The sequence below is a fragment of the Panthera pardus genome, unplaced genomic scaffold, assembly GCF_024362965.1.
Source record: "Panthera pardus isolate Hobbes unplaced genomic scaffold, ASM2436296v1 HiC_scaffold_8, whole genome shotgun sequence".
NCBI lineage: Eukaryota > Metazoa > Chordata > Mammalia > Carnivora > Felidae > Panthera > Panthera pardus.
The window spans coordinates 7,202,758-7,217,890 of NW_026527013.1; the positions used below are offsets into that span (position 1 = coordinate 7,202,758).

The 15,133-nt window shown below is 40.9% G+C and overlaps 1 protein-coding gene and 1 pseudogene across 1 annotated transcript; one reads left to right on the forward strand and one right to left on the reverse strand.

Moving 5' to 3' along the window:
- Positions 1-429: 429 nt before the first annotated feature.
- On the reverse strand, positions 430-1,056 carry LOC128775670 (olfactory receptor 18-like; annotated as a pseudogene).
- A 6,986-nt stretch (positions 1,057-8,042) lies between these two features.
- On the forward strand, positions 8,043-9,014 carry LOC128775442 (olfactory receptor 7D4-like). The gene has a single exon (XM_053896669.1). The coding sequence runs from the start codon at positions 8,082-8,084 to the stop codon at positions 9,012-9,014; it is 933 nt and encodes a 310-aa protein (XP_053752644.1). The 5' UTR covers positions 8,043-8,081.
- Positions 9,015-15,133: the final 6,119 nt, after the last annotated feature.

A 15,133-nucleotide genomic window follows, 5' to 3' on the forward strand; every position in this document is an offset into this window, starting at 1 on the left:
CTCTCTCTCTGTCAAAATAAATAAACTTAAAAAAAAATCCAAGATTGAGGACCAGTAATGGCATATTTAGACATTACCTGGATAAATAGCTTTGACAGATGCAAAATTTGTATGCAAAATAAACAGAAACCATGGGAAAGGATATAAATTTTAGGTACATAAAAGGAAGAATGCACCCTGGATACCAGGGTCATTGAGGAGAACTTCTCACGTATTCATTATGATGTACAAAGCGTCCCAGAATACTCCTCCAATCCAATTAAAAACAAATTTTAAAAAATAGTATTCATGTATGAAACATGAAGAGGAATGAAAACCATGAGACTGAAAAAATAATGGGGCCCAGAAAGCAGTATTTGCTGATCTACATGTTTGGTTTGGCTGATTTTTTCAACACACACTTCAAAAAGGAATGCACACATACGGAGATTAACCTATTCTTCTGAGTGACCTCCATAGGGCACTCTTGATGTCCCTGTTCCTCAAGCTGTAAATGAAGGGGTTCAGCATGGGGGTGACTACGGTGTACACAACTGAGGCCACCATATCCTTCCTGGGAGAAGGCAACAGTGCTGATCCAAGGTATACTCCAATAGCCGTTCCATAAAATAAGCAAACAACTGACAGGTGAGAGCCACAGGTGGAGAAGGCTTTGTACTTCCCACCTGTTGATGGGATTCTCAGAATGGAAGAAACAATTTTATAGTAAGAGAAAAAGATCCCTGAGATAGGGACAAAGCCAGAGATGACACCAACAAAATACATGACTATGTTATTGGTGAAAGTGTCAGAGCAGGCAAGGTTGAGGAGTTGAGAAGGGTCACAGAAGAAATGAGAAATTTACACATCCTTGAAACAGGTAAGTTGCAACACGATTAAATTGTGCAACTGGGAGTCCAAAAGGCTAACACAAAAGGACACCAAAACTACAAAGCCACAGAGATGTGGGTTCATGATGACTGAGTAGTGTAGACGATGACAGATGGCCACAAATCGGTCATATGCCATTGCAGTCAGAAACATACCATCCATACATCCAAAAAGGGTAAAATAGGAAATTCAAAAGGATAAAATAGTAAATCCAAAAAGGATAAAATAGTAAAGGATAAAAATAGTAAATTCTCAAGATCCATTAATTCCAGGTATATGCCCCCTAAAATTTAAGGCAGAAAGTCAAATAGATTCTTGCTGAAGTTCATCCCAGCATTAACCACAATAGCCGAAGGATGAAAATAGATGAATAAACAAAATTTGATATATACATACAATGAAATATTATTCAGCCCTAAGGAATGAGATTCTGATACATGCTGCAACATGGTTGAATCTTGAAAACATGCTAAGTGAGATAAGTCAGACACAAAAGGATAAGCACTTTATGAGTCCACTTATATGAGGTACCTAGAATGGGCAAAGTCATAGAGACAGAAAGTAGAATAGGGGTTTTCAATGGTTGGGAGAGGGCGAATGTGGAATTTGTTTAACGGGGACAGTGTGCTATTGGAAATGATGATAAAGTTCTGGAAATGGATAGTGGTGATGGTTGTACAACATTGTGAATGTTCTTAATGCCACAGACTTGCACACTTAAAAATTCTTAAAATGGAAAATGTCATTATATACATATTGTGGAGATATATATCTATCTATACCTATATATTTGTACCTATCTCTACAATAAAATATAAATAAAAATAAAGTAAAGTAAAATTGTTGTAAATTTTTTTCAAAGTACATTCTCAGCCTCTTCCCCTGGAGATATTGACTATGTATGTCTGGAATAAGGTGGAAAGTTATACATTAACAAGAGCCCAAGGTGATACTTTTGATATAGCTTACATTTTGAAACTCCCCTAGGGCAACTATTCTCAAAATAGTGTCCTAGAGACCAGCAAAATTTAGAGGTTGTGAAAAATCCAAATTGTCAGGCCCAAAGCCAGACATATTGAGACAGAAACTTGGAGACGGAACTCAGAAATCTATTGAAATAAAAGGGGCACCTGGGTGGCACAGTCAGTTAAGAGTCTGACTCTCGATCTCAGCTCAGGTCATGATCTTGCAGTTCGTGAGTTCAAGCCCCACAATGGACTCTGTGCTAATAGTGTAGAGCCTACTTGGGATTCTGTCTCTCCTTCTCTCTGCCCCTCCTCTGCTTGTTCTCTCTCTCTGTGTCTCTCAGAATAAATAAATAAACTTAAAAAATAAAATAACTTAAAACTAAATCTAGTTAAACAAATATTCAAGGTCATCCTGGCACAGGCCAGAAGTTTGAGAACCATTACCCAAGTGACTCCTGGGATCCTTCATTACTCAGCCATCTGCCTGATGTGAATACTACAAGTCAGTTGTCTTCAGGAGGAGATCTAAGAAACACTGGAAAAATTCTTCCCAGTGAAAAGGGACCCAGAAGAGAGGTGTCACAGCTGGCCCCACTATTACTCTCCTAGGGATAAGGAATTGGCAGGTCAGAGACCCTTTCCTGTGTGGTCCCTGCCTATTAGGAGTCAAATTGATCAGGGAATGGAAAATCCATTGATCAATTTGTCTAACAAGCTTCACAGGGGGTTCAGTCCCCAGGGCCACCAAACCTGTAACATATCAACTTATAGTCACCAAGGCCCATGTATCACTCCCAAGATACCCATGCCTTTGCCAGGAAAAATCAGACACACCCTGCATTGCATGCCTGGCTCTGTATCCCTTCTCTTTGGGGAAACAAATCTTTCTTCATTGCCCACCCTCCATGAGAGAACAAGATGCAGGGGAGTCAGCCCCAGTGGTGAGCCCACATTGCCAAGCATACATAGCCCAGTAAGTGTTGTGGGAAATAGAGAAAAGAGGTGGTTGGGTAGAAAGGGCATTGACTACTATTAAGCCTGTGGCAGGGACACCTCCATGGTATGCATGCAGGAGGAGCTCTAGGGGCCAATTTTTTGGGAGGGTGAATGGCTACCCTACCATTGTTAGTGAGCTTTTACTTTGCTTGCATGTTATTTGGGTGGATGGTTGATGGAGATTATAGGGTTGAGGAGGAAGAGTTAAGCCCCCAGTCTGCTCTTGGATACCACAGCACTATCCAGGACCACACCGTGTAATGGCACAGTTACCAGTCGGAAGTGCACAAATGGATGCCCCCAGGTACTGATAGATTATTAGGTCTTTGACTATGCAATATGGGTCTTCTCTTATTCTTTACTCCATCGCCTGGCCCCAAAACTCCAGAGACTTCACCTTCACTCAGACCAGATAAATCCTTTCTGAATCCTTCTTTACCACCTTCATTTGCTGGGGAACATACCCTGTTTCTCTGTAAGGACCTGTCCCTCCATTCCTTCTTCACCTTCATCTGTGGTCCTCATAGAGATATTCAAGAGTGAAGAGTCTGTGTTCCCTGGTATCTAGGGCTGCAGTGTATAAAGACGTGCACACGATGGATGTGGGAGGAAGAGCAAAGCACACAGGAAGGTCCAATGTCCAGTCCCCTCTTGACACCCTCCCCTTCAGCTCTGGAAACATTCTGGAAGACACTGATTTCACATATCCCTTCCTCATAGTTTCACTTGATTCCTCTTGGGTGTCAAGTCTCACCCTTATCTAGAAACATGGAATCATTAGTAAGACATGGGAACAATTTATTCACCTCTTCTCTTTGTTCCTCTTCCCAAAAATTGGTGACGTGGTCCCTTCAACTTTAATGAGGTGAGTATTCCCAACCCCATTCCCTTTGACCCTAGTTTGCCTGCCTTAAATCTATCTTTCACTCCAGGCACCAGGGAAAATCGTGATATGGATCATGTTACTCCTTCAGTCACAGTCCTTACATAGCCCCTATCCTTTTATCCGTTGTTTTTTTTCAAGGTTCCCAGAGATGTGGCCCCCGCTCTTCTCATTAACCTCATTCTTCACCATTTCCATGTCCCATTTTGTGTTGCAACAAATTCCTAGGAGCACACTGTCCCATGCAGCTTTTTGCTTATGGGCTTTTTTCCTTGCTGCCTTCTCTGCCAGAAAAGCCCATGCTCAATCATCAACCTAGACAACTCCTTGCCCACGGATCTGTTCCTCCAGGAATCCTTCCTTGACTGCATCACTTCAGGCTGTATTTGTGGTTCCTTTCTCGACTTCACTCTGAAGACTGCATTTACCTTAGCTTTTAAGTCACTGTATTACGATGACTGGTTTCTGTATCCACCACTACCCCTGAAAGGCAGGCTCCCTCAAGACAAAACCACACCATTAATCTTTGTACCCCCAACAGCTAACACTTAGCCTGTCCCAAAGTAATCCTTCTTGCAGAATGGCTTCCAGGACTTTTTCAGTGACTAACAGCCTAGTTCCATTCTTCTCTACATCCTGCCTGGCTCCACAAAATTGCCCACTAACACTAGATCCTAGAAACAGAATAGAAACAGAAGACCAACATGTATTTGGTGCATGAATAAAGGGGAAAGTATAAATGACAAATGGTTGTATCTTTCACCTCTAATTTCTAAGCTCTCATCCTAAGATAAAATGTTTCTTCCTTTCTTTCTTTCTTTTTGCTGACCATAAATCTTTATTTTTTTAATATGAAATTTATTGTCAAATTGGTTTACATAAAACACCCAGTACTCATCCCAACAGGTGCCCTCCTCAGTGCCTATCACCCACCCTTTCCTCCCTCCCACCCCCCATCAACCTTCAGTTTATTCTCAGTTTTGAAGAGTCTCTGATGGTTTGGCTCCCTCCCTCTCTAACTTTTTTTTTCCTTCCCCTCCCCCATGGTCTTCTGTTAAGTTTCTTAGGATCCACATAAGAGTGAAAACATATGGTATCTTTCTCTGTATGACTTATTTCACTTAGCATAACGCTCTCCATTTCCATCCATCCTTTTGTTGCTACAAAAGGCCAGATTTCATTCTTTCTCATTGCCAAGTAGTATTCCAGTGTGAATATAAACCCCAATTTCTTTATCCATTCATCAGTTGATGGACATTTAGGCTCTTTCCATCGTTTGACTGTTGTTGAACGTGATGCTATAAACATTGGGGTACAAGTGCCCCTATGCATCAGCACTCCTATCTCCCTTGGGTAAATTCCTAGCAGTGCGATTTCTGGGTAATAGGGTAGATCTATTTTTAAATTTTTGAGGAACCTCCACACTGTTTTCCAGAGTGGCTGCACCAGTTTGCATTCCCACCCACAGTACAAGAGGGTTCCCCTTTCTCCACATCCTCGCCAGCATCTATAGTCTCCTGATTTGTTCATTTTAGCCACTCTGACTGGCATGAGATAATATCTCAGTGTGGTTTTGATTTGTATTTTCTTGATGAGGACTGACGTTGAGCATCTTTTCATGTGCCTGTTGGCCATCTGGGTGTCTTCTTTAGAGAAGTGCCTATTCACGTCTTCTGTCCATTTCTTCACTGGATTATTTGTTTTTTGGGTGTGGAGTTTAGTGACTTCTTTATAGATTTTGGATACTAGCCCTTTGTCTGATATGTCATTTGCAAATATCTTTTCCCATTCCGTTGGTTGCCTTTTAGTTTTGTTGATTGTTTCCTTTGTAGTGCAGAAGCTTTTTATCTTGATGAGGTCCCAAGAGTTCATTTTTGCTTTTAATTCCCTTGCCTTTGGAGATGTGTCAAGTAAGAAATTGCTGCAACTGAGGCCAGAGTGGTTTTTCCTGCTTTCCCCTCTTGGGTTATGATGGTTTCCTGTCTCACATTCAGGTCCTTTACCCATTTGGAGTTTATTTTTGTGAATGGTGTAAGAAAGTGGTCTAGTTTCATTCTTCTGTATGTTGCTGTCCAGTTCTCCCAGCACCATTTGTTAAAGAGGCTGTCTTTTTTCTACTGGATAGTCTTTCCTGCTTTGTCAAAGATTAGTTGGCCATACTTTTGTGGGTCCAATTCTGGAGTCTCTGTTCTATTCCACTGGTCTATGTGTCTGTTTTTGTGCCATAAGATAAAATGTTTCTAATCTATAAGAAACTCTTTCTTAAGATGAATGTGATAATTCATCATTTCATGACCCGCTTGAATCATAATCCAGTCCCTCTAAGAAATGGCTTTACTGAATTCTAATGCAGTTGATGATGTTGACACACAGCACCCAGGGATTATCCAGAATTGTGGGCATTACTTGTGTACTCTGATCTTCTGCTCAAAACAGATCAGAATGCAAGGGAGCAAGCTACATCTATAAAAAGTCAAGGAAAATTTTTACAAACTATCGTGCTTTAAAGATGAGTCGTGACCCTCTGTTTCAAATACCTCTCACCTGACCAGAAGCCACCAGAGGTGATTGCAAACTGCCCACCTACCAAGGGTCAGAACAAAGACGTTCATTCATACCTAAACAATTTGCCTACAACGTGACCATCTTTATCATTCCAGACACACTCTTTGCTTTGGGGTTTTTGTGTTTGTTTGTTTTTTTTAGGTAAAATTGGTATGTAATATTATATTAGCTTAAGGTATATGACATAATGATTCATCACATTGCACATATAATATTTGACATATTACCACAATAGGTCTAGTTAACATCTGCCACCACACATAGTTACAAAAATTTTTTTCTGGTGATGAGAAATTATATGATCTATTTTCTTCTTTTTCAAATATTTTTTATTTATTTTTGAGAAACAGTGCACTAGTGAGGGAGGAGCAGAGAGAGAGGGAGACAGAGAATCTGAAGCAGGCTCCAGGCTCTGAGCTGTCAGTACAGAGCCAGATACAGGACTGGAACTCATAAACTGCGAGATCATGACCTGAGCTGAAGTCAGACACTTATCCGACTGAGCCACCCAGGTGCCCCTATAAGGTCTATTTTCTTAGCAACTCTCAAATATACCATATAATATTATTAACTGTATTCATACTGCACATTATACCTCATGGTTTATTTGTTTTATAACTGGAAGTTAGTACCTTTTGACCACCTTCACCTATTTCAGCCACCCCTTCCCTGCTACTTTGATTTTCATACCTAAGAGGACTGACAGGGATGACAGTCAATGGTGGCTTTTTCCCTTTGTAGTTAGGGGCATTACAGAATAGTAGTTGTGCAAAAATACTTCTAACGAGACAAAATACAACACTGAAGATCATTTTATGATTTTATGCTGTTCAGCATCCTGGGTTATAGGACCCCTTCCTCTATATCTGGGTACAGGACCTCAGGACCTGAAACAAAGAGAGTAGGAGAGTAGGTGGGCTCCTCTTCTTCCCAGCCTCATTGAATCATCACCTGATTGTGAGTGCCGCATCTGACTCTCATTTTTTTGGGCTCCTGTGTCAACATCCTGGAGCAGTTCCTATGCTTTCCCCAGGTATTTGATGAGCACCATAGAGATTAAGTCTCAAAGTTCTGTTTGGGACCTTTGTAGTATCTAATGGTACTGAAATAGTGCAAACCTTGATATCTACATTTTTGTTAGACATGGGTACCAATTCCTTAACTTCACAAATAAAGAGCATTTAGTCAAGCACCAAATGTTAAGGAGCGTCTGGCCTTGTTCCTGCAGGATGTTGATGGCTCCTGGTACACTAAGCATTAAGTATTTGTTCATGTGATTTATTATTTTGTGAAAACCTTTTCTTTTTTCTTCCTTTATTTTTTACTTGAGGAGTAAACCTACATTCTACTCATCCTGCAATAGTCTGTCCAGATATGTGAGATACTTTCAAATTTTCTCACCTCTGGGACATAGTTGCCTGACCCTTTTTTGAGTCCCACACAAGGCAGATAATCCACAGTAAGTTACTGCGTTCACCAGACCTCATGTTCCTCATTTGTGTTAGAGTAAGTTTGGGTCATGTTATTTCAAATGTCCAAAATTGTTCTTGAATTTTTAGATTTGATGATTCTAAATAAAAAGGATAAATGAGGGCCCCAAAGGCCTATGGACAGGGATTGATCAACATTATTCAATGTTGTGTGTAACAACAGAATGTAGGATTCCTACATTCTGAAGTGTGAAGGCTTTTGTGCCCAATGCTTCATTTCAAGAAATAAAAAAGTAGACTCTAGAGTTTGTCTAGTGTCTATTTCATGTGCATTCCCTTCTTCAATCATCTAGCTGATGTGTTGGCAACATGGAACCAAGAAATCAAACGAGTGTTTCAGAATTTTTACTCCTGGGATTTTCCCAAGACTCAGAGCATCAACCCATTCTATTTGGGCTCTTCCTGTCCATGTACCTGGTCACCGTGCTCGGGAACCTGCTCATCATCCTGGCCGTCAGCTCTGACTCTCACCTCCACACCCCCATGTACTTCTTCCTCGCCAACTTGTCCTTTGCTGACATCTGCTTCATCTCCACCACCATCCCTAAGATGCTGGTGAACATCCAAACACAGAGCAAATCCATCACCTATGCAGGCTGCATTGCCCAGATGTATTTTTTCATGGTTTTTGGAGGTATGGACACTTTTCTCCTCACTGTGATGGCCTATGACCGGTTTGTAGCCATCTGTCACCCCTTGCACTACACAGTCATCATGAACCCGTGGCTCTGTGGCCTCCTGGTTCTTGTGTCCTGGTTCACCAGCTTGTCATACTCCCTGATCCAGAGTCTCTTAATGTTGCGGCTGTCCTTCTGCACCAACCGGGTAATTCCACACTTTTATTGTGAACTTGCTCAGGCCCTCATGCTTGCCTGCTCAGACACATTGGTCAATCACATCCTGCAATACATGTTGACTGGCCTTCTTGGCATTGTTCCCTTCTCAGGGATCCTTTTCTCCTATAGCCGGATTGCCTCCTCAATCCTGAGAATCCCATCAGCTAATGGGAAGTATAAGACATTTTCCACCTGTGCATCTCACTTGTCTGTGGTTTCTTTCTTCTATGGGACAGCGTTTGGTGTGTATCTCAGTTCTGATGCATCTTCCTGGAGGGGCATGATTGCCTCATTGATGTACACCGTGGTCACCCCAATGCTGAACCCCTTCATCTACAGCCTACGGAACAGGGACATCAAGAGGGCTTTACAAAAAGTTCTCAGGATAACACTCTATGTTCAGTGATGGGAACACTAGTCCTGGGTTTTTGAGCTGACAGTGGTAGCAGCAGGTGGCTGCTAAAGAAATCCTACCTCCTAATCACACTGAGTTATGCTTCTCACCTGTCCTCCATAAGTAAGTGACGTTGCCCAGACCTGCCTTGCGAGTACTTTTTCTAGGTACTTCAACCTCTTATGTTGACTCCTCTGTTATCCTCAGTTCTACCCTCTGCGTCCCCTCCTTTCACTTTCCTATCACTGCACCTCACCTTGGATTTCCAGTCCTGTGGCCATTTATGCTACTACCAGTTCAGAACAGTTGCATGAGGATTATGAAAAGTAGTGCATTTTATCAATAACCATTGTTAGTTCTTATTAACTAAGCACCGTTGGTGTGCTAGGCTGCAAGAGATGTCTGGAAAACAGCACTGAAAGAAAAAAAAAACACAGAAAAAAATCTTTGTCCTAATAGAGCATAAATCCAGGATCTCAGAGTTTCTGATCACATTATGTGTCCAAACAGAATACTCACTGATGGATTAATTATTTGGCTATTAGCAAGGTTGAACGTTTCTCCAAATGCTTATTGAGTGCACTTCCAAAATAAGCTATAAAAATATATCACTAAATGTAGAAAAACTTCTGGGTCCAGAGTATCAGAATTGACCAGACTCTGATACATCATTTGGTTTAGTTGCCTTGTTGTGCAGGTGAATTTACCAAGGGCCCAACACAGGAGAACACACAGTGATAAAATGTGTGTGAAAGGAAACATGTCTTTAAGGATGATGTCAATTACTGGATTACAATTCAGGAGAGTAAGGACAGAATCACAGAATCACTACTCTCTAGGTATGTGATTCTGGGCAGCTTCAGCCGAGGTAGAGTATGTTAGGACCAGTGGATCTTCTGATAAATGTTTGTTTTCCTGTCTTCTTCACCATAAAGCAATTGGATAATGTGTTAAGTCTTTGGATGGTGGTGTTTGCCAAGGCACTGCAACAGGAAAGGCAAACATAAACACAAAAATATCCGTCCTGATAAAGATGAGTCGCTGACCACTCCAGGATGGAACGAGTCTGACAGAATCTACTTTCCATCAAGTGGAGTCTTCAAGGGATAGCACCATTTTGAAAAACTATTTATGGATTTCCAAAAGGGGGACCCACCTCCCCCTTAATTTCTTTTAGGCTTTGTGTCTAAAAACAGATTTCATCTAGAAACTGGGAAAAAATCAGGATATTTGATTGTGGTAGCCAACATCTGATAATTGCAGACTTGCTTTTTATATTTTGGGTTATCTAAGTCAACTGATATTCTTGATGTCTGCTCATCTATGATCTGTTACCACCACCACAGGTCTCTGTGGCTCATGGATCCCAGTCACCATTCTGGATTTGTTGCTCAATCACCCATGGTTAAGACTACTGCCATTTAAGTTTAGAACTCAAGATATTTGTGAATGTAGTTTAGAACTTCTGTCCAGGTATGGAGGTTAGCTAACTGAAACATATTAAAACACTCAAGAATTACAAGTTTGGAACAAGAGTAGAATTTTGGATATCAATTGATTAAGACTGCCTTAACATTCCCTGCAGCTTGACTAAAGTTAAAACATGTTTCTTCCTGACTGCAAGGGCCTGACCACCCCTTTGTCATCAATTTTACAACCCAGGATGTCTTCCTTAAAGACCTGGGAGCCATCCCTTTGAAATATAATCGTCAATAATGTTAGCACCTTTATCTCCCAACGTCTTTGCATAGGAGGGTAGGCACTTAAGTTCAATAAGCAGCAATTAGCAAACACAGATAGACTAGCCACATCGACCAACCTCCCCCCAATATCTTCCACCCCTTTTCCATAAGCTAATCCCAGCTTCTAAAATCCTCCTGTCTTTTGTTCTGTGGAGTTGAGTTCAATCTCTATCCCTTACTGTAATAGTCTTGAATAAGATCTTCTTTACCTGTTTGACTATGTCCAATGCAATTTTACTTGGACACACAACGAACGACTTTCTCTAGAAAGTCTCTAGAAATTTCTAACAAATTTCTATCAAAGTACTCTTTTGATGAAATTTCCCAGTGTCCTGCCTGTTTAAGCAAATAATATTGCATCTCACAAAGGACTTCAGACTGGAAGAGGAGCAAAACCCACTTTCTTGATGCATCAGTTTCATTTGGAACAAAATATCTGAGGTAGCTTGGTACAAAGACTGTCCATGACACTCAAAACATGTGAACTCACTCAGAAGGTAATGGTAGTAAAAGATGAATAGAGACTAACCTGATGGAGAGAACATCAGGAGAATTTAGATGGGTGTAAGAGAAGGCATCTTTTTTTTTTAAGTTTATATTACTTACTTTGAGTGAGAGAGAGAGAGAGAGAGAGAGAGAGAGAGAGAGAGAGAGAGAGAGTGAGAGCAAGCATGGGAGGTGCAGAGAGGGACAGAGAGAATCCCAAGCAGGCTCCTCACCGTCAGCATGGAGCCTGATGTGCGGCTCCAACCCAAGAACTGTGATAAAATGACATAAGCCAATCAAGAGTTCTTCACTTAACTGACTGAGCCATCCAGGTACCCCAGAGAGAGAAAACATCTTTAAGTTTCGATATTTAAGTGGAAACTTGAGTAAGAAAGGGGAAGAAAATTTTAGGCAGAGAGAATTAAGTGTAATGGTCTAGAGACTGAAAGAATATAGTCTGTTTAAAGAAAAATAAGAGGGGTGCTCGGGTGGCTTATCAGTTGAGGGCCCAGCTTTGACTCTGGTCATAATCTCACGGTTTGTGTCTCTGTGCCCCGTGCTGGACTCTGTGCTGATGGTTCAGAGCCTGCTTCAGATTCTGTGTCTCCCTCTCTCTCTGCTCCTCCCTGCTCCTGCTCTGTCTTGTATGTTTCCAAAAAAAAAGTAAATAAACATTAAAACATTTTTTTAATTAAAAAAAGAAATATAAGATATCCAATATGTCTGGGAATGCAAGCTGGTGCAGCCACTCTGGAAAACAGTATGGAGGTTCCTCAAAACATTAAAAATAGAAATACCCTATGACCCAGAAATTGCACTACTAGGCATTTATCCAAGGGATACAAGTGTGCTGTTTGAAGGGACACATGCACCCCAATGTTTATAGCAGCACTATCAACAAGCCAAAGTATGGAAAGAGCCCAAATGCCCATTGATGGATGATGGATAAAGAAGATGTGGCATATACATACATATATATACATATATATATATATATATATATATATATATATATATGCACATACATACATATATATACATACATACATATGTATATGTGTGTGTATATATATATATGTATATATATATATATATATATACACACACATACATACACACACACAATGGAGTATTACTCGGCAATCAAAAAGAATGAAATCTTGCCATTTGCAACTACGTGGGTGGAACAGGAGAGTATTATGCTAAGTGAAATTAGTCCGTCAGAGAAAGACAAATATCATATGACTTCACTCCTATGAGGACTTTAAGAGACAAAACAGGTGAACATAAGGGAAGGGAAACAAAAATAGTATAAAAAAGGAGAGGGGGATAAAACATAAGAGACTCATAAATATGGAGAACAAACAGAGGGTTACTGGAGGGGGTGTGGGAGGGGGGATGAGCTAAATGGGTAAGAGGCACTAAGGAATCTACTCCTGAAATCACTGTTGCACTATATGCTAACTAATCTGGATGTAAATTTAAAAAAATAAAATTAAAAAAAAAGATATCCAATATGTCTAGGCAAATGGTTCTCACACTTAGTGTGCAATAGAATCACCTGCTGGGCCTGTTAAAATACAGATGGCTGGGTTCCAGCTGTAGAGGTTCTGATTTAGCAGGTCTGGAGAGGGTATGAAAGTTGGCATTTGTAGTTTCCCAGGTGAAGCTGATGGTGCTGGTCCAGGGACCAATGAAGGACCTGGAAAGGGATAGGAGAGACTAACTGAAGGATGTTATAGACCATGGCAAAGGGTTCGAATTGTACTCAAAGAGTAACAGAAAGTGACTAGAAGGTTTTAAGCAGAGAAGTCACAAGTTTTGACTACACCTAAAAAATCAATCTGGCTGCCATGTCCACAGGGAGAAAGTGATTACTGAGCACCCAATTAGGGCACTCTTATAAGAGCAATAATACAATGTCAGCATGAATTGTTTTGGAAGAATGGGAAAAGCAAATCATATCACTAAAACAGTGCTATACAGATCATTTAATTGCTTTGATATGAAGGCAAATAAAACAAAGACCTAAAATGACAAAATTTGGGGGGGGGGGTGTCTGAGTGACTTGAAAGGGAGGAGTAGGTCTCTCACTTGAAAATCTGAACAGCTATATTGTATGTGCTAGATGCTAGATGCTAGTGAATTTTGGCAGTGGAAACAAGAAGAGACTTACTAGTATGTCCGCCAACATGCAGTGAAAGCAACTTCCACTAATGGACCAGTGTTGGAATGTTTGTTAATTCTTCAGAAAACTCCTCTTCCGAGAAGGGCAGGAATAGCCTCAGTGTTGAACACTGAGGTCATCCCCACGAGCAATGCTTTCAAAATCCAATGAACAGAGGAATCTGTGGGGCCATGGTAAAACTTGTCACAAAATAAAGGGTTGGGTAGGGGGGAATGTTTATGGTTGGACCACTGATTCCAGAAATTAGAGGATTACAATAGCAGCAGCAGCCAAAATTGTCATTTTTAATGCATATTTTATTTACACCAAGGGTTTAATGTTTTAAAATAAACTTTTTAAAAGTGTAACACACATGGGGATATGTATGTTACTTTATTATCTCAAACTCTACACTCCTTTTCTATCAAATATCTCTGCGTTTGGATTTCCAGAGTTATTAAAAATTTCAATGGTGACCTCCCTGCTGCCCCCAGGGAGCATTGAATGAATGAATGCCCCCATTCTTCATCTCTTGCCTTTGAATTTTCCTTTTCATGAGCCCAGCGTTAGGTTTGTAATTCAAAGAATATTTCAACTACTTCAGAACTGCCTTTAAAATTCTTTCAAGGAGCACAGTCGGTTAAGCAACCAACTCTTGATCTCGGCTCAGGTCATGATCTCACAGTTTGTGATTTCATGTGAGCCCAGTGTCGAGCTCTATCTTGGGCTCCCAGCTGACCATGCAGAGCCCACTTGGGATTTCTCCCTCCCCCTCTCTCTCTGCACCTTCCCCCTCTCAAAATAAGTAAATAAACTTGAAAAAAATAAAATAAAATGTTCTCAAATACATTTTATTAGTAACAAGGGGTCCCATATTGAGTTCCTTCTGAAGCCGACTCTGAGACAATGATTAGCACACAGGATGTTTACCAAGCAATGTTCCTAGAATCAACATCTGTGCAGGGGCATATGTGTAGTAAAGAATTTGGCCTCACCTAAACAGAGATGGCCTTTGTCCCAGCTCCTGGGAGGTAACCTTTAAATGCTTGAAAATTCCCTAATGATAGAAGTGATTGGTTATTCATGAAACACCCCAGGTTATTCATGAAGGACCACACCTGATAGTTTATGCTAATGAAATGACTTAGGATGGGAACTGGCCTTGCCAAAAAGACCAGCCATGTGGTTAAAGGGTTGGAGTATTGGGCAAAGGCATATCAGGCCAATATAGGGAGGGAGGTTGGAAATTGGGTTCAACCTGATAGGCCATAATTCAACTACTCATGTCTATATAATGAAGCCTCAATAAAAATTCTGGACAATGGAGCTCAGGTGAGCTACCTGGTTGGAAATGGTCTTTGAGTATTGTCACACATATTGTCACCAGGAGGAGGTAATGGGTCTGGATCCAAGGGAAGAGAACAACAAGAAGCTTCGCATATGGGAACCTCCATATGCCCTTCTTTGGCTAACTCTAACTTGTATCTCTTTCCTATAAGCAAACTGCAATCATAAGCACACTGCTTCTTGAGCTCTGTGAGTCATTCTGGTGCATCTGAGGAAGTCCTCTTGGTTTGAATCATTCTAGCAAAGTATCGAATGTGAAAAAGTTCCCAAATTTGTATCCAACTGGTCTGATGTGAGAGTGGACCTAGGGGCTCCTGGACTTGCATCTGGTGTCAGAGGTGAGGACAATCTTGTGGTTCGGCAAATTCTTTGCAGCAAGGAAGGAAGCT